The sequence below is a fragment of the Dromiciops gliroides genome, chromosome 1 (assembly GCF_019393635.1).
Source record: "Dromiciops gliroides isolate mDroGli1 chromosome 1, mDroGli1.pri, whole genome shotgun sequence".
NCBI lineage: Eukaryota > Metazoa > Chordata > Mammalia > Microbiotheria > Microbiotheriidae > Dromiciops > Dromiciops gliroides.
The window spans coordinates 42,578,749-42,606,175 of NC_057861.1; the positions used below are offsets into that span (position 1 = coordinate 42,578,749).

Here is a 27,427-nt window from a genome sequence, read left to right on the forward strand (position 1 = left end):
TATATTTCCAATTTAATTTTCAAAACTTTTGGTAAGATGATTTACAGTTTTAGCTGTACTTATCCGGTAGTATATAATCTCTTGAATTTCTCTTTGGAGCTATTCTAATTTTGTTCTCTGGATCTTCTTTATTAGTAAAATACTTAGTTCCTTGAATTTCCTGATTTTTTTTTTTTACTCAAAAGTTTTTTCCATGTATAGTAGTCCTACGTGATTCTATATTCTCCATGTTTATCATAAATTATTTGTTTCTCTAAATGTTTTTATCTCAACTTGACATTTGGCTCCTTAAAATATTATGGTTAACATCAGAAACATGCTGAAGCCTAAAAAAGCAGGATCGTGTTTCAGTTTGGGGAATCAAAGCTAAAATAGCCTCTGTGATGAGCTCAGTCTGCTGATCAAGCAGGTAGAGGGATTATACCTGTACATAAAAATATTGATTGTGTTCATGTGAGCAAACAGCCTTTTGAAGCCAGACCTCTAAAGCTAATCTGTGCATGTATTTGTATATGTAGGAAATAGGTAGGACTTGAGCCCAGTAGCTTATTATCTAGTAAAAGAGGAATGATTTGTAGATTAAAGCTACATCCACCACTTAAATTTCAATAGAACTAAAAGCTGAGTACATCCACATTATTGTTTTTGGTTTATTATCCTAGCAATCTGGTATTAAATAAACTCAGCTTATGCATTTAAAGGTCTTTTAGTAGTAACTAAAATACATTAGGTGAGATAGTTGTAGAGTAGTCGAAGATTTGGAAAAGTATTATAATTGTTTCCTTCAAATGAAACTTTTGAAGTTGTTTTTTTATAGCAATTTAAGCAAATCTCAAAATGATGGTTTGTTGTTTTCATTTTTAAAGTAAGATATTTGACCAATGAAGTTGAGTTTTTGCCGAGATTGTGTTTGAAAGACTACAGATTCGGACAATTAAGTATTTTTTTGAAAACCCTTCCATTTACTTTATTTGGGTTGTTTACTAATAAGATAAAATGTCGGTTTCTTTAGTTATGTTGTGGTTTTCAAAGATTTGGATATATGGCCATTATAAAAACCTAATTAGTAGTATACGGAGCATGAGAGCTGCTGTAATTAATATAAAACTTTAAAATATCTCATGCAGTTTACTGAGCTGAATTTTTAAACGGCCTATTCTCCAGAATGATTTGAAATCTAATGCTAATCCATTTCAAATTGCTACAAAGTGTTCTTGGGATACCAGAATCATACATTCACAAGCACTAAAAACTAAGTGACTTTCCTGAGGATATGAGGGTTGGTTAGACTTATCCATGTAAGTGCTCCATAAGGTGATAATAGAGCTTTGATTAAGGTACAGAGCTTTTTCAGGATTCTAGTTAACACCAAATCTAGCACATTTTATTCTGAATGTGAAGTGTGTGCCTCCATATCACAGACCCACAGCCTCCACAGGGACACTGAGCACGGAGCCATGTCAGAGCAGCTCATCAGTGGCAGCAGCAACAGATCAAGACAGTTATCAGGCAGCCTCGACAACGAAAAGATTTGACTCCTGGAGCTCTTGTGAGGGAAAACCTGGTAAAACGTCAAGGTGTCTAACTGACCTCAACCTTTGTAATCTGTTTTATAAATCTTAGGAAAGATCTGAGAGAACAAAAATTCGTTTCTAAATTATGAAGAATTACATAGTTGGTACCAGAAAGGGGTCTGTTCCATTGCTATATTTCCTGAAGAATGGTTCTGCTTTTTCTGTATGAATCTAGAGGGTGGAATGTGATTATAACTGGTCTTTTAATGCATCATTGGTCTCTGCAACAACAATATGGGGGTTTTTTTAATTGTAAGTAAAGTGAATCAATGTAGACTCTTTCAGAAAGTGGCAAAATCAAGCCGCTCTTAGATTGTTTTCAAGTGGGTTGTTATGGAAACAAGGGAAGAGATGTGGTTTTTTTCCCAATTGATTATTGCATGTGTTCCTGAAAATGTATAATTTTATTGAATGAACAAAAAAAATGCAATAGAGAAGTCCTAAAGCCATTGTTAAGTGGCCCTATGTTAAAGACCCTGACCCTAAAGTGGGTTAGTGTCCCAGGTGCAAGTACCGTTCACAGATTATTGTTGGTTTACACAGGTTGTGGTACTGGATGAATAAAAGACATTTCTCTCGGGCACATGAGAAAGAATGCCAAATCTTTCATTGGACTAGATAATTTCCAGGAAGTCTTATGAGCTTAAAAACAAAGTGGTGCTTTAATGTTAATTTGGAAAGACACATTCAGAATTGGGTTGAAGTATTTAGGCTTCAAGCCAAAAAAAAATTGGGTGTTAGAGAGTTGGGTAAATTCCATGTCCCACTGAGAACTGCTGCCAATTCTTGATTATCCATACTAATGGGACAGAGGGAGAGCATGGATAAATAAAATTCACAGGTAATTCCCTAACCTTATTTTAGCCTCCTCCCCAAGCAAACCTTTTAGTTGAAATCACAACAAGTAGAATTAACTACTTTGCATTGTAATGGCTTTCCCATATCCAGCCTGTAGTAAAATCCACTAATGAGCAAGGAAAAAACAAAAAATAGGGAAGGGAGAAAATGAAGCCTATTTAATCCATAAATTCTATCATCAGACTTTGTATAATCGAGAATTGGCTGAGCAGACCGCTCTAGATTCAGTTATATATGGGTTGAAAGTTCAGCACAGAGAAAAAAATCTATTCTGTAGTTTTAGGTGGTTGAGGGAAAAGGAAGAGAAAAGAAAGAGTTCTTGTGAACCCGGATATGGGGGATTCTGGCATGACACAGACTAGTCCATGTGGAGAGCTCTATGATAACCACATCTTCAAGAACCTTCTACCTAGTTCTTTGTAGCCTTAGGTGATGTCTGATTACTACTGGAGTGATAGTCAGATCAAAACCAGCAGTGAATAAAGCTACTTGGTCTTCATTCAGGTCACGGTCAAGGTCACCTAGAAGAAGAGCTCACTCTCCTGAGAGAAGAAGAGAAGAAAGAAGTGTTCCAACAGCTTACCGTCTGAGCAACAGCCCAGGAATCAGCAGGAAACGCACACGGTCCAGGTGTGTGGGGGTGGGGGGGGAGAGGGATGGTCTCCCATTGAAAAAGAGTTGCAGTTTGCATCCATAGTAATAAACTACTCGACATTTATATAGCTCTTTAGTACTTTACTCATACCAAATTTGTGACTGGATAGTGTGATTATTACTTGGATGTTCTTTCTTTTTTTTTTCTTTTTTTTTCTTTTTTTTTTTTGCGGGGCCATGGGGGTTAAGTGACTTGCCCAGGGTCACACAGCTAGTAGGCCAGATTTGAACTCAGGTACTCCTGAATCCAGGGCTGGTGCTTTATCCACTGCATCACTTAGCTGCCCCCTGGATACTCTTTCAAATCTGTGATCCCATCCATGTAGACACTCCCTCTACCTGTGCAATTTTTATTATCCTCCATAAGGAATGTGTAGAGAATTAGGTAAATTCCATGTCTCAATGAGAATTGATGCCAATTCTTGATTATCCATACTAATGGTACAGAGGGAGAGCATGGATAAATGAAATTCACATTTAATTCTCCAACCTTATTTTAGCCTCCTCCCCAAGCAAACCTTTTACTTGAAATTGCAGCAAATAGAATTACTTATGTTCCAGAAGCCTTCCAATTGGTCTTTTAATATATCGAAGATACCATTACAACATTGGGGTATGCATCTGTTCTCCATCACATGTCTTCTCACCCCCCATTTACAGATAAGAAAACGAGGCCCAGAAGGTAAAATGACTTACCCAGTATCCCATAGCTAGGTCTTTTCTTTCCATTACATTATGTTGACTTCTCTCATAAAAGTGTTTAGGGAGTCAACTAAGCTGGGTTGATAATCAAAGGGAAATCAGTGGCACAGGCCAGTTCTGCTACCTGTAAAGTGAGTCCACACTACTTGCCCCACTCTAAGTCAGGCCAGCTGCCTCAACAGGCAGGAATTTATTTTGAGTTGCCACTCTGTAAATGCACCTATGCCCACCCCATTTTGGCTATCAATACCTCCATTGGTGTTTGGCCAGAATGTGACTGAGTAAAGACCTACTCTCACTAATTTAATACAGGGCTTTAGGAATGGGCTTAAAATGGGGCCACAGGTTTAGTTCTGTGGGTCTTCTGTCCCCTGACAGGTCCACCAGGATACCCCTGTATATGTACAGACACCAGGAACATGATTTTTCTTCCCGCTTTCAAGAGAGCCACCACCATACATTGTCTTGGGGGGGGGGGGCAGGGCAGTGGGGGTTAAGTGACTTGCCCAGGGTCACACAGCTAGTAAGTGTCAAGTGTCTGAGGCTGGATTTGAACTCAGGTACTCCTGAATCCAGGGCCGGTGCTCTATCCACTTCGCCACCTAGCTGCACCCCATCATACATTGTCTCCAGGAAATGTTCTGCCTTGTTCCTGTAGTAGGCCTAGGCGATCCAGTTTTTAGCATGTTATGCTCTAGCCTTTTCTCTTAAACATTTACTGCTAACAAAGAAGAACTTAAATAAAAAGGGAAATGTTTTGGAGGACCTCTCCCTGATCTAGAACAAAATTGCTGCTTTTAGCTAGGCAGCAACTAAATTATAAAGACTTCATGGCATTATCTGTGCAGGATCATCCCAGCATTGCTCTTGTGGCTGGGGAAGGTAATTACCTATACCTTTGGAAAGGTCAGGCCGGTCTTTTCATTTCTGCTCTCATGGCCATCACCTGAGGCCTGGCTGGGGTTATTGCAATGGCCCACTGAGTGTTCTGCCTCCCAAGTCTCTCCTGTTTTCTCATCTATCCCTTCCACACCTTCCAAAATGACTTTCCTAAAGCACAGGTATAACTGAGTCATTCCCCTACTGGGTCAACTCCTGTTACTCCTTGTTGCTTCTAGAATAAAATGTACATTCCTCTGTTTAACATTGAAAGTCTTCTGCGACTTGGCCCCCACCTGCCTTTCCAGCCTCATTATATGTACTACCTTTCACACATTCTTCAGTCCAGCAACCAGTCTGGCATCCCCCATTCCTGCAATGTGTTCCCTCCTCTGCCACGTAAAACCCCCTAGTTTGAAGGATCAAAGGCCAGCTTTGATCAACTTACACCATCTTCTACATAAAGTTTTTCCCAATTCTCCTACCTTCTATATCTTCTACCTCCTCCTCCCAAAATTTTGTTTATTTATATATGTGTATATATACATATACCTATTTAAATATGTGCCACATATACAGAAGAAATCGGTTTTGTGTGTGTGTGTGTGTGTATATATTTTTATAGAAGAATACGAGAGAGAGAGAGCACAGAGAGACAAGAGACAGATATCCAGAGAGAGAGAAAGGAGAGAGAAGGGGAGACAGAGAGGGAGGAAAAGAAAAGAGAGAAAGACAGAGAGAGGGAGGGAGAAGAAGAAAAGAGAGACAGAGGCAGATATCCAGAGAGGAGAGTATTTCTTCTATATATTTAGTACCTATTTAAATGTGTACATGTTATCTCTCCCTGATAGAATGTTAAGCCTATTGATGCAGAAACTAGCGTGTAGTAAGTAGATAGTTAATAAATGGCCATTTGATGATTATTCAACTGTCCCTCCTCCCTTTCCCCTCCCCAAAACTAATATGGTCATTATGAATTGACTTTTTTCAAATCAACTACTGTTAGTCTTTTTGCTAGGATTTCATTTTTTTATATTCTTGATAAATATTATTGGTACTGCTCTCTAGTTCTCTTTATGCTTTATGCTTCCTGATTTATTTCTTAAGACAATATTTGTCCCATAAAAGAAGTTTGGTAGAATGCTTCCTTTCTTAATTTTTGAGAATAATTGGGATAGCATAAGTATTGATTATTCTTTAAAAATTTGGTAGACTTCTCCCTTATAACATCTACCTAATATGTCTCCAGAGTTATGTATGGTTTATATAGAGAGGAGTAATTTATGGAGATGACTTTCTTTAAAATGGGCTTCCCAACAATAGTTCTTATTTCTTTCTTCTCTTAAACATTAATGAACATCACCGGGGGGGGGGGGGGTGTTCCCTTGTATAATGTTACCTGTTTCAAACTACTTAATTTTTTTAATCGCCCTTTTACTCTACATGCCCTCAGCATTTTTTTATTTTTGTATTATATCCTTGACTTCTCATAAAAGTTCTTTAGTCCTTTACTGCATTACCTGTTTCATGTCTATCCCCGGTGTAGATGCCCAATAAGCATTGTTCACTAACCAACATGGATATTATTGTACCACATCTTTCTATAAAACATATTTTCTTGTAGCTTCATTAAATTTCACTGCTCAGAACATGTTTCAGAATAGCTGGACCGTGGTGTAACTTTTCAAATAATAGATGCCAAATTCTAATGGTTTAGAACATGTTTTGGGATGCCTATTTTCCTTGATGCTGTAACATGGTGTTGGGCCCCAGAGTGGTTGGGTCAACAAGGAAACATTACTCAGGTCACTAGCATTCATATTTGAGGATCTGTGATTTCAATGGAAGAGCCTCCTCTGACTCAGACCACAGTCCTTCCATGCCTGAAGTAGACTGTTAAAGTTGCCATGGCTGAAGACAGGTCAGTACTTGGGTAGCCTTTCAGATGATGATGAGCCAGCATTCAAGCTACTACCAAGTAGCCCTACTTGGTTGTTGGGAGTGGGGGTTGGGGGGTAAGTATTCTTCATTCTCAAAAGAGGACCATGACACTGGGTGATGTCATGACTTGCAATGAATTGGATTTAAGTGAGGGAGGGATGTGCAAGGGTCACCAGCTGACTCTCTCCTCCAGAGCCATGTGGGGCCAGTGGGAAGATTTATATCAGGACGACTGGAAATGGCCCCAGATGTTTAAGACAATTGGGGTTAAGTGACATGCCCAGGGTCACACAGCTAGTAAGTATCTGAGGTGAGATTTGAACTCAGGTCCTCTTAACTTCAGGGCCAGTGCTCTATCCATAGCACCCCTATCCAGCCCTAAAAGAATTACTTGTTTTAAAGAAAAACCTCACCAAATTCTGAAATTCAGGTTTGCTTATATAAGCTATAGTTTAACATTATCAGATTGAATGGGAGAAAGCCATTAAGAATAAAGGCAAGGGGCAGCTAGGTGGCACAGTGGATAGAGCACCGGTCCTGGATTCAGGAGGACCTGGGTTCGGATCCGGCCTCAGACCCTTGACACTTACTAGCTGTGTGACCCTCGGCAAGTCACATAACCCCAATTGCCTCACAAAAAAAAAAAAAAAAAAGAATAAAGGCAAGTTCAGATTTCAGAGGTATGTGAATAGGGGGAGAAACAGGACTTGGAGTCAATGTACTCCCTTAGGCTTGGTCCCTGGCTCTGCCCTTCCCTGCCTTACCCATGACTGGGGCATGTCCCCTCACTGCACCTTTCTAAGCTTCAGGTCATTCAATTCATCTGCAAAATGAAAGAGGAGTTCAAGAATCCTTCCCGACTCTTTGAAGTCCTACAATCACAGTGACTCCAGTTCATCTCCATTCATATATGTTAGTTTCGTCCACATTAAGGCATATTTGACTCTTGTAATCCACAGCATCAAGAATTCAATCCAATTTATAATTTATTCCTTAAGCAGATAATTGTTTAACATTTTTAAGTTCTTCATTACCTTTAATATGCATAAAGGTCTCGTTCAGAAAACAATTCTTTGTTATCAAACAGTTCTTCTAACAGATTTCTCTATTCATCCTCAATTAAGCTTTCATCATGCATAAACGTTTGTATCCAAGAATGGACAATGGTTCTTTTGAGAGTGTGTAGTTCTTTTTTTTTCCTTTTTTCTTTTTCCTTTGTGAGGCAGTTGGGGGTTAAGTGACTTGCCCAGGGTCACACAGCTAGTAAGTGTTAAGTGTCTGATGTCACATTTGAACTCAGGTCCTCCTGAATCCAGGGCTGGTGGCTCTTCCACTGTACCACCTAGCTGCCCCAAGGATGGTAGTTGTTCTAAAAAGGATCAGCCTCCAGCCTCTTCTTTACTTTTCATGCTGATTCCCAAGTTCAAGTTTTCAACCCTGTGCATGCATTCCTTTATTTTAAAACCCTCCCTCCCCCCCAAAAGAAAAATACAAAACCTTAATTAACTTTAAATTCTGATTTCAAATTACTATGACTTTTTGATTAAAACAGTTTGTTTCTTGAGATCATGTCAAAGATGGAATATCAAACCATTATAAATAATAAATACCATTATAAACAATCATTAATTATGGGAAACCAGACTCAGTGAATTCTTAAACTCTGACTCCGTAAAAAAATTTAAAGCATCAGCATAAACGAAAATATACACATTGCCTGAATCTCTTGTCCTGTTCATAAATCGAGCGTTAGTCTGTAATGATTTAGCAATTAATTATCAGCTTCAAAAATACAGTTTGGCGATTAGATGATCCCTTCACCTGCATAGAGTTCAGCCCCTTTCTTCTTATAAAGATGATCTTTGTGAGTTTGCTGAGGCAATAACACATCCTCACACTCTGACCAGCCTTCTGTTGATAAGCCTCCCTGAATTTTACTAGAAAACTGGGCCCACATGTAAACTTTTTCCAGATTAGGGTCAGATCTGCCCTAACATGTGCTTCTCCATTTACATAGCCTTTGAGAACCCAAGGTCACTCCATGCCACACCAAGCATGAGAATAGGAACTTTAATAGGGAAATTCAATTACATGAGCCCTAAATGTCACATTAACTTGTTGGTTTACCAAGAGAAATGTTTGCTGAAGTGCAGCACTGAACAACGCACTGTACTGGGCACTGGGAGACATGATGATATTTAAATAAGTCCTGGGACCCTGCCCTGAAAGATATGAGTCTGGTAGAGATAGAGAATAGATGAGACTATAGACAAATAGAATAAAAATTTTACTAAAAGGGGGTATAATAAGGTCAGATGGGTAAAAAATCATTCTCCCTAGAAAGATCAGAAAAGATTCATGAGGAGCTATCATTCTAGTTGAGACTTGAAAGATAGGCAATAAGCCAATAAGAAAAGTTTGAATTGTGATGTTCTGTTTCTTCTAAAATTTACTAAAAGTATCAAAGAAGTAGCTAGTGACACGGTGGATAGAGCACTAGCCCTGGAGTTAGAACCTGAGTTAAAATCCAGCCTCAGACACTTACTAGCTGTGTAACCCTGGACAAGTCACTTAACCCTGATTGCCTCCCTAAAAAAAGTATCCGTTATTTTTACTATGGCAAAAATCATATACCAAGTTCAGCTATAACTTTTTAAAGCTAGGTTTTTGTTGATGTCTAAGAGAACTATTTTATTACTTTCCAGTTACAGGTAAAGATAGTTTTCAACATTTGTTTTCATAAGATTTTTAGTTCTAAATTTTTCTCCCTCTCTCCCTTTCCTCCCTTCTCCCCAAGACAGAAAGCATTCCAATAAAGGTTATATATGTACAATCACATCAAACCTATTTCTGCATGTCATGTTGTGAAAGAAGAGTCAGAACAAAAGAGAAAACTAAAAAAAAAAGTAGAAACAGTATGGTACAATCTGCATTCAGAATCTACAGTTCTTTGGAATTGTCTTGAATCTTTGCACTGCTGAGAAGAGCCAAGTCTTATCACAGTTGATCATCATACAATGATGCTTTTACTGTGTACAATGTTCTCCTGGCTCTGCTCACTTCACTCAGCATCAGTCCGTTAAGTTTTTCCAGGTTTTTCTGAAATCTGCCTGCCCATATTTCTTACAGTACAGGTAGTATTCCATTACATTCATTATACCACAACTTGTACAGCCATTCCCCAATTGATGGGGCATTCCCTCAATTTCCAATTCTTTGCCACCACAAAAAGAGCTGCTATAAATATTTTTGTACATGTGGGTCCTTTTCCCTTTTCTGTGATCTCTCTGGGATACAGACTTAGTCAAAGGGTATGCACAGTCCCATAGCCCTTTGGGCATAGTTCCAAATTGCTCTCCAGAATGGTTTGCTCAGTTTACAACTCCACCAGCAATGCAATTAGTGTTCGAATTTTCCCATAGCTTCTCCAAACATTTATTATTTTCCGTTTTCGTCATTATTAGACCAATCTGATAGGTATGAGTTGGTACCTCAGAGCTGGTTTTAATTTGCATTTCTCTAATCAATGGTGATTTAGAGCATTTTTTCATATGACAATAAATAGCTTTGATTTCTTCTTCTGAAAACTGTTCATATCCTTTGACCATTTCTCAATGACTGCTCTTTTATGTGCCAAGTTCTATAAGTTATTCTTTTGATAGTTTGACTTATAGCATTACAAATGTAAATCAACTTTGGTAGTATTGTCATGTTTATTGTCTAGCACAGCCTACCCGTAAACATTAAATATTTCTCCAGGTATTTCAGTTCTTTATTTCTTTAAGAAATATTTTCTATTGAATACTTCGGTAGATTCAACTATAACTTTTTTAAATGTTTTCATGACATTATTTTGGAACATTTCATAATAAATGAGACTATATCTAAGATCTGAGAGGAAATGACAGTTATGGTGGCCATGATGATTTGACTTTTCTGGCGCTTGCTGCCTCCTATCTTGCCTTTGGGGCCTTGCTGCTTTGAAAATATGATTTTTGTTTGTTATCAGTCAGTCAGTTACTGTGCTGGGCATAGTTCTAAGTAAGAGAAATACAAAGAAAGGCAAAAACCACCCCTGCCTTCAAGGAACTCACATTCTATCAGGGAAGACAATGCATAAATTACCAAGTGTGTAGGAAGTAGATGGGAAAGTGCTCCAAGAAGGAAAGGCACTACTAAGCCTAAGGACAAGAAAGGAACTCCAGGGGAAAAGCAAGGGGCAAAGATGGAGAGAAAACATTCCAGCCCCAGGGCAGCAAAGAGCCAGTGGAAAGGCATGGATTTTGGAGGTAGAGTCCTGGTGAAGAGACAGGACAGGCCTGGTGCAGCCATGTTCTAGGGAACAAGGAGGGGAACAAAGGGTAAAAAAACTCCGGGAAGGGTTTTAAATTGAAGAGTTGATATTTGAATGGTGGAGGTGATAGGGGAGTCACTGGTGCTCACTGAGCAGGGAACTGTCAGGCCAGATGCTCCCTTTAGGAAAATCACTTCAGCAGCAGTCTGAATGTGGGCCGGATTAGCTCTTCCAGGAGGGCTTTTGGTCCCAAGACCAATTCTTCTCCCCCTTTAAGGCTTCACATGTTTTTATCATTGTTGTCTCCCTCTTAGTTTGTTTTGATCCTCCCTGTCACCATGGTAACTGTCATGGCGAGGGGGTTTTTTATTTTTATTTTAGCCTCTTTTGTGCCTTTTAAGGTTGAGTTCTGCTCCTGGGGTACAGCATGCACTGTCCAGAACTTCTTTTGCTGGGGGTTGGGGCCGAGTCACCAGCTTTCTGCTCTGAGGCATCAGCAGCTTGAGGCTTCTCACTGCATTGAAGTGGCACAGCTTAGTTGGGCTAGCAGATACCCCCAGCTTGCAGGTTTGCCTTCTGCAGTTGGGGTTGGAGAGGCCTCACAACTGACTTGCTGTGCCACGAGAACCGTGGGTCCTCCGCTGCTGATCTGTGCTGTGGTTTAAGAGCCTTTTGCTGGCTCACCCAGACACCCTCTATGCTGAGCTGTGCTCCCCTTTTCCCCAGATGAAACAGACCTTTTCTGAAGATCTAGGCTATCGTAAGTTGGAAGATTGTTTCACTCCATTTTGTTTTGTTTTCAAGTTTTACAGCTCCAGAATCTGTCGAGAGGCTTAATTTAATGTTGTTTCTGAGGGAAATTTTGAAGAGCTCAGGCAGCTTCCTGGTTTCACTCCACCATCTTCCATGGGTTAGATTAGGTAGAAACTTGAGTCAAAGAAATCAATTCTAAGACTTTTGGAATAGTCCCTGGAGAGGTGATAAGGGTCTCAAACTATGGATTGAACATATGGTTTAGCTGTTGGCAGAGGTAGAAATGAGATAGATTTTGTAACAATTGGGTGTGGAATGAGAAAGAAAAGTTGAGGAAGACACTGAAGTTCTGAGATGGGAATAGAGACTAGAACTGATTACGTAGCTCTGGGAATTATCCTTAGAGAGGTGGTCATTGAAGCCATGGGACCTGATGAGGTTGCAAGTGAGACAAGAGAAAAAAAGAGCAGAGGGCTCCATTCAGAACCTTGGGGATGTAGCCATTGTTAGTGGCATGATAACAATTCAAAGGGGTCCTGCAGAGAAGACTGCGTTGGAGAAGCAGAAGTGGGAGAGAACAAGCTTAGGAAAACTCAGAGAAGAGAGAGTTCCAGGGAGAAGGCAATTAACCGTGCCAGATTGCTATAGAGGGGTCAAGGAGGATGGGAGATGGTGAAGAAAAAATGATTAGAATTGGCAATTAAGAAAACATTGGTAACTTTGAAAGGGCAGTTTCATTTGAATGATGAGTTAGGAAGCCAGATTGCCAAGTGTTCAGAAAACAATGAGAAGAGAGGAAATGGAGGGACCCAGCCAGTACAGACGGCCTTTTCAAGAATTTTAGCCACAAACAGGAGGAGAAATATAGAAAGATAACAAGCACAGATGGTAGTGATATTGTTTTTAAGAGACATTGGTAGAAAGCAGGGAAAGAGCTAGAAAAAAGGGAGAGAAGGAAGGTGAGAGTGGGAAGAATAGTGGCAGTAATTGACTGCAGAGATCAGCCCAAACCAGATTAAAATGTAATTGGGAAATATTTAACAAAATAAATTAAAAATTCAATAAAACATGGTTAATATTACTGCTATTGAGGAGTTGGCCTTGGAGTGGAGAAGTGCCACCTCTTCAAGACCAGAGTAAAGGAAGAAATGGGAGTGGAGGAAGAGATCTGATTGATAATAAATAAGGAGGGAAGGGGAGTTTTCCTTAATGGTCAAGTATGAGGTGAGCTCCCACAGCCAAAGAGGGTGGAGGGTTGGGGGTGCCGTGGGGCTTTTGACACCAGAAATTTGGAACAGCCACTGTGGAGGGAGAGGAAGGCAAATTGATTAGAGAAGAATCGAATATTTCCTTACTGTAATGAGACCCCAGCTGAGATCAGGTGACATCCGTCTGTAGGGCGCCCAGTCCTCACGGTTTCATGATTCCCCTCCAGCTCTATTGAGTGACATGTAACTAGGAACAAAGGAGGTAGATGATAGGGGTGGATGTAGCAGTGGGGTTTGGCAGGACATAGTCCCACATGGGACAAGAAGATGAGATTTGTGACCAGCTGAGGATTAGCAGAGAGTTGTAGCTTTACCTTGTCACAATCTGAATATGCACAAAATTCATACAGGTAGTTTGGAGGGAGGGGCCACTAGCAGCTTGGAGGAATCAGGGGAAAGTTTTGGATTAAAACTGGTGCTTGAAATGAATTTTGAAGGAAATGAGGCGTTCTGCAAGGTAGGGGTGAGGAGAGAGGACTTTCCCAGACACGGGGACTGGCTAGGCACAAATGTAGTCCGTGAAGGCAAGGCAATATGTAGTGAGGCTAGAAAGATCACCAGGAAGCCTTTGTGAAGGGCTTCAAATGACAAACAAGAATAGTTCTACATTATTTAGAGGCAATGGGAAGCTACTGGAAATTTATTAAGTCAGGAAATGGCATGGTCATGTAATTTGAAAAATAATTTTGGCAGATGTGTGCAGAATGGATTGAAGGGAGGAAAGGCTTGGAGGCAGGGAGACCAGTTAGAAGGCTACTGCAATAATTGGGTGAGAATGATGAGGTCCAGAACGCAGGTAGCAGCTGTGTGAGCTGAGCAAGGGGAGGGCCGATCTGAGAGAGATTGTGAAGGTAGAAAGGGAAGGATTTGGCAACTGATTGGGTATGTGGGCTGAGAGAGAGTGGGGAGTCAAGAGAAGGCCAAACTGGTGAACCTGACCGGCATAGGAAATTAGAAAGAAGGGAGGGTATGGGCAGAAAGATAATAAGGTTTAGACATGTTGAATTTAAGATGTCCCTAGGACATCTAGTTCGAATGGCCCAATAAACAGTGATGGGGCAAGGATTGGAGCTTGGAGAGATTGCAGCTGGATATATTGATCTGGGAGGAGCCATCTGCCTGGAGATGGTAGTTAAACCCATGACAGCTGTGATGAGGTTAGGTTAACAGTAATAATAATAGCTAATATTTATGTTGCACCTACTGTGTGCCAGGCATTGTACTAATAAGCATTTTACAAATGTTATCTTATTTGGTCCTCACAACAACCCTGGGAGGTGAGTGCTATTGTTATATCCCATTTTACAGGTGAAGAAACTGAGGCAGGCAGATAAAGTGACTTGCCTAGGGTTACCAAGAGAGAGAAGGGGGCCCTGAACAGAACTTTGAGGAATACCCAGAGTTAGGAGGCATGATATAGATAATGACACAGGAAAAGAGAGTGAGAAGCAAGTGTAAGATTGGGAGAAAATATTTGGATCAGTCCAATAATTTACAGCCTCCCACCGTTTTGTCATTTTTGTAATCATTTGTTAGTAGCCTACATCATTGAGTCAGCTGCACTGAAACATACAACTTGTTTCTGGGAGTAAGTTTCTCAGGCCCCTGAATTCTGTTGGTTGTCCTGCTTTGCCAGAGTTCTTATGCCCTCTTTGTTGTCATTGTTTTATCCAACATAGCTGAGCACCCAGTGGCACAATGAACAGAATGCTAAGCCTAGAGTTAGGAAGACCCGAGTACAAATCTGGCCTCAGACACAATCTGTGAGACCCTTGAGCAAATCACTTGACCACTGTCTGCCTTAGGTTTTCCTCAGCTGTAAGCTAGGGGGGTGAGAATAGCATTTACCTCCCAGCCTTGTTGTGAGGACCAGGTGAGATACTTGTTTTCAGGAGTTTCTTGCATATAGTAGGCGCTATATAAATGTGTGAGCATTTTTATGATTCACAAGTAAGAGTCAAGCTTAAAGTTTGACACAGTTTTTATCTGTTTAAATCATAAAGCAGCTGACAGCACAGTGGGAAAGGAGTGTTTAGAGCTGAACTGTTGATGAATGAGAAAATTAGACATGTGCGGTTTCAAGGTTAGGGTATTTGAGGAAGAGATTTTGTGAAGCAGATGGGGAAGCAATACCCCTAGGATAGTCATGTCTCCATTATCTAAGTTAACATTTTAATATGAGGCTAATTTCTCCATTACCTCCTGGCAAGAATTGTAAGTGAATAGAAGTTTATTTTAGTATTAACATAATCAATACATGATTAGGGAGGTGAATATTACAAAAATCAGATAGCGCCTTCCAGCCCCAATATAGCTTTCTAATTTCTATTCATTAGGGGGGGAAATTGGGGTTTTTTTTTATTCTTTTAAGCAGTTGAATTATTTTATACACATTCATTATTTCTTTCACTGATATCATACACACATCCCACACACACCAGGTATAGTAAATTATAATAAAAATTATCACCTAGAACAGTCTGTTTTCATGCCCCTAACTAGAAGCCTGAAATTTAAATTAGTACTCTATTCATCTCACCTCGTTCTAGGTGAGCTAAACTCTTCTTTTTCAGGGTTAATTTAATGACAATCAAGGAAACTAAGGCTGACCTAATTAATTTAATTTGCAGTAATCCCTGAAGAAGTTGGGTGTTCAATGACATCGTACCACACTCTTCTTGATGGTCTTTTTTCCTCTTAACTCTTCATATTGATGCTCTGTAAAATAGTTTGCTCTAAGGCTTCACCTCACACCCAACTAGCCATGGTGACAAAATATGTAAATGGTCAGAGTTAGAGGGGTTATAAATTAATGGTCCAACCATTTTGGAATTATGCTTTAAAAATGACTAAATGTCCATGTCCCTTGACCCAGAGATACACCTGGTAGGCATCCACCCCTAGAAAATAAGACAGAAGTGTCTCAAAATATTTATAGCAACACTTGGTGTGGTAGCAAAGAAAGACTAAACCCAGCTCTAAAATGGGAATGAATGGACCATAAAAACAACCATTATGAAAAATCTAGAGAAGCTTAGAAGATACAAACTGAAATAACCAGCAGTACTAAGAAAAAAAAGATACTCAATGATTGCACTGAACATCAAAAGAGTGAAAAAAAGCTCTGGTTATAATGACTGAGTTTGGCCCTTCCTGGAGAAGTCTTGAGGATGCACTCCCCTCCCTCCTTCTTAGGAAAAGGTTCTGAAAGGGGTGTGGCCTTTTACCAGACCAGCAAGTTTTGTTGAACTTTTCTGTTTTGTTCTTTGTTATAAAGGATGCCTTGGGGCAGCTAAGCGGTGCACCGGCCCTGGATTCAGGAGTACCTGAGTTCAAATCCAAGCCTCAGACACTTAACACTTCCTAGCTGTGTGACCCTGGGCAAGTCACTTAACCCCAATTGCCTCACTAAAAAATAAAAAAAAATAAAGGATGCCTCACTGGCTAGAGGAGGACTAACTGTCTTCGGAACTGAATGTTCTATAAAAACAAAAGTTATCAGTACTTTTAAAAGAATAAATAAGTTGTTATTGTACCTCAGTTTAAACAACTGTGAATTCTAAAAGTTAATGCTAATTTCCAGATTGTTATATTCATACTGCCCATAAAGGCATTCTCATGTTTCAGAAGCAAGAGCAAAGGTTAAATTGAGTATCTAAAAGCAAGGTATACCGAGTTTTCTATTTCCTCTCAAGGCTGTGCTCATATTGTAATCTGTTTCAAAGGGCAACATAGTATGTAGTTGATTGCTATGATCCTGAGTTTGCTAAAATCTCAGCATTCTGAGCCATACCATGCACACAGAGCATCACTAGGGATTGACTATGTACAGCTCAGTCTGAGAGAAAAGCAACATTTTACATGTTCCTTCTTAGAGCCCCCATGGTAGGAGTCTGTTAACAAAGCTTGTACTTTGTTAACATCTTGGAATCAAGGCTCATTATTACTAAGCTTCACTATTAAATTATCTGATCATAGAGTTATTATAAATACCTAGTTACTGCATAAAGCTTAATTTTTCTTTACTAATTAAAACAAAATTACAATGACATATTAGATCAGTCCCAGAGCATAACTTTAAAGGCCATCTAGTCCAGCCTTTTACCAAGTATAGCATCTATCACAGTCTTCTAATCTCTACTTGAATTCATTCAGTAACAAACATCACCCTACCTTACACGGCAGCCTATGGCTGCGTCTAACTTTGGGATAAATTTAGTCATTGGAGAGTATTTCCTTTTTGTAATCTCTCCATTTAGTTTATGATATGTAGAACAGTTTCCTTCTCCCCCATCCCCCTTATAGTTGAAGACACTCTGAGTCCCACTTCTTTATCCCCCCATCCTCTCTTCAGACTAAACATTTCCTTTTCATTCAGCTATCATTCATAACGTGACTTCCATCCACATGAAATGCCTCCTACTACCTCCACTTAGCAAAAAGCCTGAAAAACAATGTGATTGGAACTGGGGATATCAGGGGCAGGGAGGTGCATTTATTAAGTGCCTACTATATGTCTGAATACTCTGCTAAACACTAAGTTACAAAGGAAAAAATAAGGACGTAGTCAATTCTTGCTCTCAAGGAGCTCCCACATCCCATAACATTACAGTTCTTGGCTTGCATGTCTTAGTTCACTCCTAGGTAGTATAGTTAAAAAGTAGGATTAAGTTTTTTGAGGGGCATAGAAGAGTGTCTTATTTACTTTTTCCACATAAGGCTAGTCAGTTTATAAGCATCGGTAAATGTTAGTTGAAAGCTGTGGTATATGATTGTGATGGGAATATTATTGTGCTATAAGAAAATGACAAGCAGAATGACTTCAGAAAGGCATGGAAAGACATATGAACTGATGTATAGTGAAGTGAGCAGAACCAAGAGAACATTGTATACAGTGGCAGCAATATTGTTTGATGAAGAACTGAATGACTTAACTACTCTCAGCAATACAATGATCCAAGACAGTCCCAAAGGACTAATGATGAAGCATACTATCCACCTCCAAAGAAAGAACTGATATTGATGGAACACAGACTGAAGCAGGCTATTTTTCACTTTTATTCTTTTTTCTTTTATTCAAATTTTCTTATTCAAAATGGCTAATATGGTAATATTTGACATAATTGCACATGTATAACCTATATCTGCTTACCCCCTTAGGGAGGTGGGAGGGAAGGGAAGGAGGAATAAAATTTAGAGCTCAGAATTTTAAATAAAAATATTTATAAAGGAAAAAAGGGGGGCAGCTAGGTGGCACAGTGGATAGAGCACCGACCCTGGAGTCAGGAGGACCTGAGTTCAAATCCAGCCTCAGACACCTAACACTTACTAGCTGTGTGACCCTGGGCAAGTCACTTAACCCCAATTGCCTCACCAAAAAAAAAAAAAATTTTTTTTAAAGAAAAAATAAATAACTGATTTGAGGGAAAAAAAGTTCACCAATTCTCTATGTGCATGTAGCCACAGACTTTTACTCTAATGTTTAAGGCCACAGTCAAATAATTAATTTTAGGTATCATAAGTAGACATTGCATATTCTACAAAATTAGCCAATAAACTTAGGCTTGCTTACAGGAACAATGTTACAAGTTACATAATCACAATTCTACAATATTGCTTATAAAGAAACTTTTTAATAAAAATTAAAGTTAAAAAAAAATAAGTGTTAATTGAATTGACTGGACACAGCTAGGTAGGAACAAGACTAAAACATCGTAACAGGCCTTTTCTCTAAGAGGTATATTTCAGTGCACTGCCATTTGTTCACAGTATTTCTAAGTCTTACTTAAAATTGTTAGTTCAGCATTTCCAGCTTCACAAAATAGAAAGTCTAATCGTTTTCATATCAGAATTAAACAAGTCACCAAACACTTTGAGGACCTTCCTGGACAAAGCACCACAGTGCTAGGCATTGGGTGAGACATAATGTTTAGATGAGACAGAAGCTTTCATGAACCTTATGAAATCTTTGTCACTGGTTAGTTCACATTTCTTAAATAAAAAGACCTGCTTGACTGAAAACATGACTGTTTCTTGAAATCCTCAGTTATAAATAAAAGCTTCCTTCTCTAGAAGAAATTGTTTACCCAGTATCATGTCTTCATTCCAGGTGATTGCTTATCAGAGATTTCTTAAGCCATCAGTTTACTGATTAAATAAAGGTATACACTGAACAGTTGAATCAATGATATGCTTTAAAGGGTCATCTTCATTCAAAGGAGTTTCTCTACACCAGACTGAGTCCAGTCTGAACTTGTGCATCATTTGGAATACAAGTTTTTGTCTTTAAATAAAAAAGTAATGCTTTCTTTTCAGAAGTCCCCATGAAAAGAAGAAGAAGAGAAGATCTCGGTCACGTCCCAAGTCCAAGGCAAGGTCACAGTCAGTGTCACCGAGCAAACAGGTTGCACATAAGAACTCGGCCCATTCAACCAGCATCTCTCCTGTGGAGAGTAGAGAATCCAGCCAAGAGCGCTCCAGGTAATAACCTCCTCCCACAGCCCAGGGCAAAGAAATCCTGGACCTTGGGCATGGACAGTGCCAATTACCAGCTGACAGAAATGCTCAATGAGTTTACTGTGACAGGGCCCCTTTTTCACTTATGAGAAGTGAAATGCTTTAAAACATTTAGCTCATCAAATCACATCTATCAAAGAGCACTTACTCCATTTTTAGATGCAGGGATTCCTTCCCACTGTAAATCTCATCCTGGTGATAGGATAGGTAGTAGTCTCATTTCTGTCAGTCTTTGGAAATGTTTTTATTCAATTGAATTCAGCAAATTTGTTTTCCATGTACAAACTGCTGTATTCTATGCAGGGGGTGATTAAAAGTTTAAATAAAACACCACCTCTGCCCTTGTGGAACTTACATGTTCTAGAAGGAGGGCATAGCACATAACCAGATAGACAAATAAGTAAGCACACAGATAACTATGCTACCAAATTATAAATGGCAAGGGGACGGGGCCTTTACCAGAAGTAGGGGTCAGGTATGGCTTTCATGGAAGAAGTAGCATTTCATTTGATTTTAAAGAATCAGTGGCAGTTAAAAATATGAGAAATAAGGTTTCTGGGTAATTTAATCATTTTATTAATAGGCTGGCAGGTTTTTTAATAAGGATGGTCTCATCCCTAATGGCAGTGGGGTCACAGTTTATGTACCCTTCTAACTGCATCATATAGCAATCAAATCTAATTGGTTGACGTGATTTGGAGGTGTGTTATATTAAAATGAAGTCTAGGGGCAGCTAGGTGGCACAGTGGATAGAGCACCGGCCCTGGAGTCAGGAGGACCTGAGTTCAAATCCAGCCTCAGACACTTAACACTTACTAGCTGTGTGACCCTGGGCAAGTCACTTAACCCCAATTACCTCACTTTAAAAAAAAAATAATGAAGCCTACCTGACTTAGATGGCTCAAATCTTGGCAAGAATGACATCAGAGAAAGAATCTAGACCCCACTCAAACTGATGGGGACACAGTCATTCCCACCTAGAACTTATTTGTGCAGGCCAGATCTCAGTCCTTTAGCCTTCTAGATAAACGGATCTGTCTCCACCTAAGACTCCTTTGACCCAGATGAATCTTACTTTCCTCTACCTCTCTAACTTTATCTTCAAAATCCTTTTTGAGCACCTCTATGGCCTAAGACCAATTTATATTTTTCTTGGAAGCTTTAGATATAGGGGCCCTGATGTTGACATCTTCCTCTGAGGGTGCCCCTTGGTCTTCCTTGTTACTGAAGAAACTTTCTATGGTCCTCACCTTTCTCTGTCAGCTCATCTTGCCTTTCTTTTACTAGACTTTTAGCTCCTTAAAGTGAGGCACTGTTTCCAGGCTGCAGTATCCCAAGCTTAAGAAGTTCCAGGTGGTATGATTTAAGGAGAATCAGGTTCTTCACTCACCTGGCCTATTCCCTGGTCCTGAGATGACCCCAGACCGACTTGCTAATCAACCAGCTTTGTGTGTTGTGTTTGTTAGCTCTGAGCAGCCTGTGCCCCTCCCCAACCTGGGCCACTGCTACTGGAGCCTACCTCCTGGTTCTCAGCATGGGTGTAAAATCCAAGTTCTGCCTTAGCACCAGCATAGACTCCTGTAGTCTCCCCGCTGCCTAGGGCTCAGCCCTCTCACCAGACTGTGAGCTTAGTTCCAGACAACACTGGTGCTTCAGCTGATTCAGAGGCTCTAGAGGTCTCTTTCTCTGGAGAGGCCTTCCTGGGACTGGATCTGTGTCAGGGTGACTGTGGGGTTGGGCTCGACTCCTGTATCAGCACAGCAGCTCCCTCCTTCTGACCTTCCAAGCCGTTCTTGGTTAGAAGATGATTTCAGCACATTCTTCTGTGAGTTTTGCTGCTCTGGGCATTTTGAATCTTACTTTCAAGGAGCACTTAGACCTTTTTGGGGGGATAGGGGGAACAGAAAGGACTAAGAAAGGAGAGATCACTGGGTCCCCCAAGATATCTATTATTAATAATTATTTCCCACAGAGGAGACATTCTACAAGTGAAAAGGAGGGTGGACATTCCCAGTATAGAGAATGACACAAATGAAAGGAAGTAGTTGGGAAAATGTAGAGACAGACAAAGAATCCAGGCCAGTTGGGTTGGAGTGTGGAGTATGTAGAAGACAGGTGAAAAGGTACAATGTACTAGATTATGGAGGACTTTAATGGCTAAACAGAAGCCCTCAGACTTGACTTGCTGGTAGCCACAAGAATAATGAGAAGATAGTGAATGAAAGATACCGTGGAGCTAGAATTGTCAATACTTGACACAACCACTTGGAGTGAAGGGAGTCATGAGTGACTCCAAAGTTGTTATCCTTGGTAACTAGAAAAGTGATGGTGCCCTCAATGAAAATAGGAAGAGAGATGAGTTTCATGGGGGACATATAATAAGTTCTGTTTTAGGCATGATTGGAGGTGCTTACAGGACATCCAAGTGGAGATGTTGGACCAGATAGGTAGATTTAAGAGTCATCTGCATAGAAGTAATTGAACCTATGGAAGGTGATGAGATCAAAGAGAAGAGAAGGTCTCAGGATACAACCACATTGGAGATGGGACATGGATGATAATCCTGCAAAAAAATCTTAGAAGGATCAGTCAAAAAGACAAGAGAACCAACAGCAAACACTGTTACAATAGACTGGGGGAGGAGAGAATACCCAGGAGGAAGAGGTGATGTTCAGCAGCATCAGACACTATGAAATGGTCAAGAAGATGAGGACTGAACAGCAGTCATTTGCTTCAACAGTGAATAAATCATTCATAACCTTTTTTTAAAAAAATTTAAAGATGAATTGGAATCCAGATTACAAGGGACTGATAGATGAATGGGATTTGAGGAAGTAATGGCTACAAGTCAATACAGCTTTTTCTAAGAGTGTGGCTGTAAAAGGGAAGAGAGATATAGTACAATAAAGGATGTTAGAGTGAAGGTTTCTTAAGGATAGAAAAGACCCATGCATATTTGTGGACAGAGGGAAATGGAATATTAGAAAAGGAGCAGCTAGGTGGCGTAGTGGTTAAAGCACTAGTCCTGGATTCAGGAGGACCTGAGTTCAAATCTGGCCTCAGACACTTGACACTTATTTACACTTGATTGATCCTGTGTGACCCTGAGCAAATCACTTAGCCCTCATTGCCCTGGGGGCAGGGGTGAAGAAAGAAAGAGAAGAGGGCAAGCAAGTTTGGGAGACATGGGAGCAGAGGACTTGGCCTTGATGAAGAGAAGAACTCTCCTTCTCAAAGGAGAAGAGGATGGGGGATAAGGTGAGGAGAAAAGAGCGAGTTCTCAACAAATGACATCAGTTTTCTCAATAAAGTATGAGGCAAAGTTCTCTGGCAATAAATTATTTTGTCTGCAAAGGACCAGCCAAGCAAAGTGCAGAGAAGCACATCACCGGAAGGACAACCTCTAGGCACTGATTTTTAACCATGACTACCTATGAAATAGACAAAGTACAAAATGGCCTCCATCCCAAGGTAATGTTATGGCAGAGAAGAAGAAGAGGGGCAGTGGGTGATTTAAAAACAACAACATAATTCTTAGACTGTCTCCAAACATTCATTTTACTGTTGTTTATCCTGATAAAATATTTGTCCAATGACTGACAAATGTAGGCACAACTGGAAAACTGAACCACAGGTGTCCTTGGCAGTCTCACTGTAATTTAAAGAAATTACAGCTAAATGGAAAGAGGTTCTACGGTTCTGAGAGGTGAATAAAGGATGTGATAGAATTGTTTTCATCACACACCTAAAGGCAGCAAAATAATCCTTTCACAAAAAGGGACACTTGGTCATCTTTTTGCATTGCTAGTGGTGCATATAAGCAACGAGATCTACATTGAAGTTGGCACTTATATAACAATGCCCATCACAGCTGGTGAAGAAGTCCTTCTGTGAAGAGCTTGACAAGATCTTCCAAAGTCAGCATCACCTTGATATTCAGTGATTTCAGTACAGAAGTAAGCCGGAGGGCCAACAAAAACTGTTGGGAAGTTTAGTTTGAGATGAAAAAAGTCAAACTTACAAAGAACCATATTCTCTTTGCAGTCAATCCAGTGTAAACAGAACATCAGAAGAAAGAATCAAGATGAAAAGGAGACACTAACTGTTGTTGGCTCTACCATGACCTCTACTCTAGAGATGATTAGAGTGGCAGTGGAAGAGCTGGATCTAGAGTTAGGAAGTAGCCTCAGACACCTCATACCATGTGACCTTGGTCAGGTCCCTTCACCTCTGCTGTACTTTCAGATAATCATAGCACCTGCCTCTCAAATAAGATGGTATTTGTAAAGTGCTTTGTACATCTTAAAGCACAACATGAATACTAGCAATTACTGTGAAAAATGGAGAATGGGGGCAGCTAGGTGGCGCAGTGGTAAAGCACCAGCCCTGGATTCAGGAGTACCTGAGTTCAAATTCGGCCTCAGACACTTGACACTTACTAGCTGTGTGACCCTGGGCAAGTCACTTAACCCTCATTCCCCTGCAAAAAAAAAAAAAGAAAAGAAAGAAAAATGGAGAATGAACAAAAGTTAAAGACATTTAATCACCATTTCCTAAATAAGTTTAATCAATGGAAAATAATGGTCACAATGAAGGGGCCAAGACTGCCTCAACCAATAAAAACATTGTCATCCAGGGGCAGCTAGGTGGCGCAGTGGATAGAGCACCGGCCCTGGAGTACCTGAGTTCAAATCCAGCCTCAGACACTTAACACTTACTAGCTGTGTGACCCTGGGCAAGTCACTTAACCCCAATTGCCTCACCAAAAATAAAAGTTTAAAAAAAAAAACCATTGTCATCCAGAAGAAAGAGGTCAGTGCTGACTCAGATCATGAGCTCCTTTGTCAAACATTACAGAAAAGGAGAACAGAAAATGAACCCAAGAAGACCACAGAGAACTGGAGGAAACAGCTAGAGATCCAGGCTGCCTAAAGCTTGACATGCTATTCTGTGTTACTGAAGCATCCTGAGAGCATTTGTAGTGTAAATAAGGACATCTGCAAGTGCAACCGGTCTGCCATGTTTTGTAATGATCATTGTTATTGATGATGCAAACAAAACGCTACTTCAGCCACTGACATAAGGAAATGGCAGTGGTAAAAGGAAGCAATTGTACTTTTTCACCTAAACAGAATAAATTTGTGCTGAGGGTGGCACCGTGTGAAAGGCACTTTGGAGATGTGTTCAAAGAAAAGGAGGAAAAACATGATGGACAGACCTTTTACCAAAAGGAAATAGATGGGAAACTCCCAGTTCAGGTGCCTGCTTTTTCACCTCTCCATCAAGTTTTATGAGAATGATCTATGCCTACACTGCCGAGGGTTTCTTTGAAAACGTGAGAAGTGAGCAGCACGGCCCCCACAGTTCCTGCAGTAGACCATATCTCTGGTTAACCAACTGAATGGAAAACACAGCGGTCTAAGATCCCACTGCACTGTTTGTTGATTTCTTTTTTTAAAGCATTTGTTTGGATACAACAAAATGGAGTCTACAGGTCCTCTTTAACAAGGCACCTCTCAGTCAAATATGTAAATAATTCATGGTTTTGACAGATAGAACTCGAGATCTCCCTTTGTTTAGTGACCTGCTGAATATTATTTTTTCCTTTTTTAATTTTTATTATTTTTTTTCTAGTTACATGTAGAGATAGTTTTCAACATTGGTTTTTATAAGATTTCCAGTTTCAAATTTTTCTCCCTCCCCAAGACAGCAAGCAATCTGATATAGGTTATATATGTACAATCACACTAAACATATCTCTGCATTAGTCATGCTGTGAAAGAAGAATCAGAGCAAAAGGGGAAAACCTTAACAAAGGAAAACCAAAAAAAGTAGAAATAGTATGGTTCAATCTGCATCTAGATTCCACAGTTCTTTTTGTTTTGGTTTGGTTTTTTGGTTTTTTTGGATTTGGAGAGGATTTTCCATCATGAGTCCTTTGGAACTATCTTAGACCACTGTATTGCTGAGTCAGGTGTATCACAGTTGATCAGCACACAGTGTTGTTGATACTGTGTACAATGTTCTCCTAGTTCTGATCATCTCACTCCTGCTGAGTATTATTAACATGAAGCAAGTATGGAGCAAAGAGACATTCTCAAGGAAGGCGATTTCAGTGTTATTGGAGATTTGCCCTGCAGGAACCATTAAAATAAGAGTTCCTTGTCAACAATGAGCTTTTCTAAATGACTGTGTGCATCCAACATTGTACAGTTGTAGCCAGCCTTCACGTGCTATAAAACTTCCTCCTTGAATTAGGCCTCTCTCCCCCAGACTGAAACAAGAAAGTAGATGAAAGAAGGGTCATCCCACAGACTGACATAAGGCTGGATAGGCACTACAAATGGAGAAAGATCTGAGCCTACAATGAAGTTAGGGTGAAAGTGGACTGGATTGCAGGTGGTGGTGATAGTGATAGCAGCAGCTAACATTTATATAGCACCTGTGCCAGGCACTGTGCTAAGCACTTTGCAAATATTTGTAGCCCGTAAGTTAGAGTTTGTTCTTCTTCCTTTTTAAAAATCAGGACAATCTTTTTTTTGGGGGGGGGGGTCATATAAATTTACATAATATATCATTATGAAACCTATAAATAATTACATGCATAGAAACACCAAGTTGAAAATTTGGAGGTATTTGCATTAGTAAAAGATTAATTTATTTACACTAGGACACAGTGAAGAGCTCCTCCAAATTGTGCACTTTTACAAATATAAATATTTATTTCCAAATCCTTGAGTACTAGAAGGGATCAGGAGAATTTCATTGCACGGAACCACTGCTAGTCAGATCTCAACCAGAAATTAAGACAGAACATCCAGGGTGTTATGATCTAAGCCCATGGTTAAATGACTCAGTTTACAGAAATTCCTTTGGCATGGCGCTGCATAAAGTGGCAGACACTGCCAGCTTTTGAAAGCAGTGCCTGCCTCTTTTGTATATTAACTAAGTTTTAGTTATTAAAATGCTAATATGATGTGATATCCTATTTTGAGTTTATTGTGTTAGCCTTTAATTTTCTTAGAAGGAATAGAAACCACTTTTCGCACCCTGCCCTTGGATGACATGTCGGAATTGGTATGCTTAACTAGCCACAGTCCATCTAAAATTAAACTTGATAGCCTTATTATTACAAGGAATTAGACATCTTGTTCATAAATGTTAATAATGCTTCTTTGCATCTAATGGATGGATTTTTGTTTTGGTCTTTCTTCCAGAAGTCTTAGTTTTTGATTTATCTCAGTGTGTCTTTAATTTTCCCAAGAAAGTGTTGCTTTTAATATACTTTTAATAAGTCTTCATTAATCTTTCCATTAGGGGAGTTTCTCAGGAAAAAGATGGTCAGATCTCTTCAGCAATTGTGTCTTCAGTACAAAGTAAAATAACTCAGGTAATATTCCAACTATCCCAATCAGAAAATATCTTGTCATTGTATTTCGACTTCAGCTCTGTGCTCCTCCTGTCTTTTCACCTAAGGTTTGTTTATACACCTTAATTACAGGGTTCTCAGCAAATAATAAAGGTGCGCTTGGCTGATGACCTGGACTGTTGATACTGAGATTACGCCAGGTTCGTCCACAGTATTAAGAATAAGAGACACAAAGTATAATTCTTTAGCACCTTTCTTTTTATGTATACAAAGCCTTTTTTATCTATCCAGTGTAGCACTTTAATTTTAAATCAGTTTTGCAAGGCAGGGAGTCAGTCTCATTGTAAGTGAATGTTTTGATTCAGGTTGCATATTCCTGATTTTATACAAGTGGTACAGTGAACAGCCCCTAAGCTTCCTTGTTTTCCACCAAGTATATGGATTGTGTCTTTCTGTAGTCACTGCTTGCCTCCATGAGCCCTTTTTGAATTATGAGCTTGATTGTACCAAAGCAGAATTCTGCAGAGAGCTGGTGGAGCAGTGTTAGCCAGGACCCCATTTCCTGTTTCTTGGATAGGCTGGTGCACCATTCTCTATTAGCTCTCTATTAGGTTGTGTT

General features: G+C 39.8%; 1 protein-coding gene across 1 annotated transcript in view; it reads left to right on the plus strand.

Annotated features, from left to right (window-relative positions):
• LOC122734300 (splicing factor SWAP) overlaps window positions 1-27,427 on the plus strand; it is a 128,351-nt gene that overhangs the window by 94,633 nt on the left and 6,291 nt on the right. Inside the window, 4 exon segments of the mRNA XM_043975012.1 lie at window positions 1,422-1,577; window positions 2,937-3,062; window positions 19,239-19,403; window positions 26,757-26,829. Of these exon segments, the coding sequence (XP_043830947.1) occupies window positions 1,422-1,577; window positions 2,937-3,062; window positions 19,239-19,403; window positions 26,757-26,829 (520 nt within the window).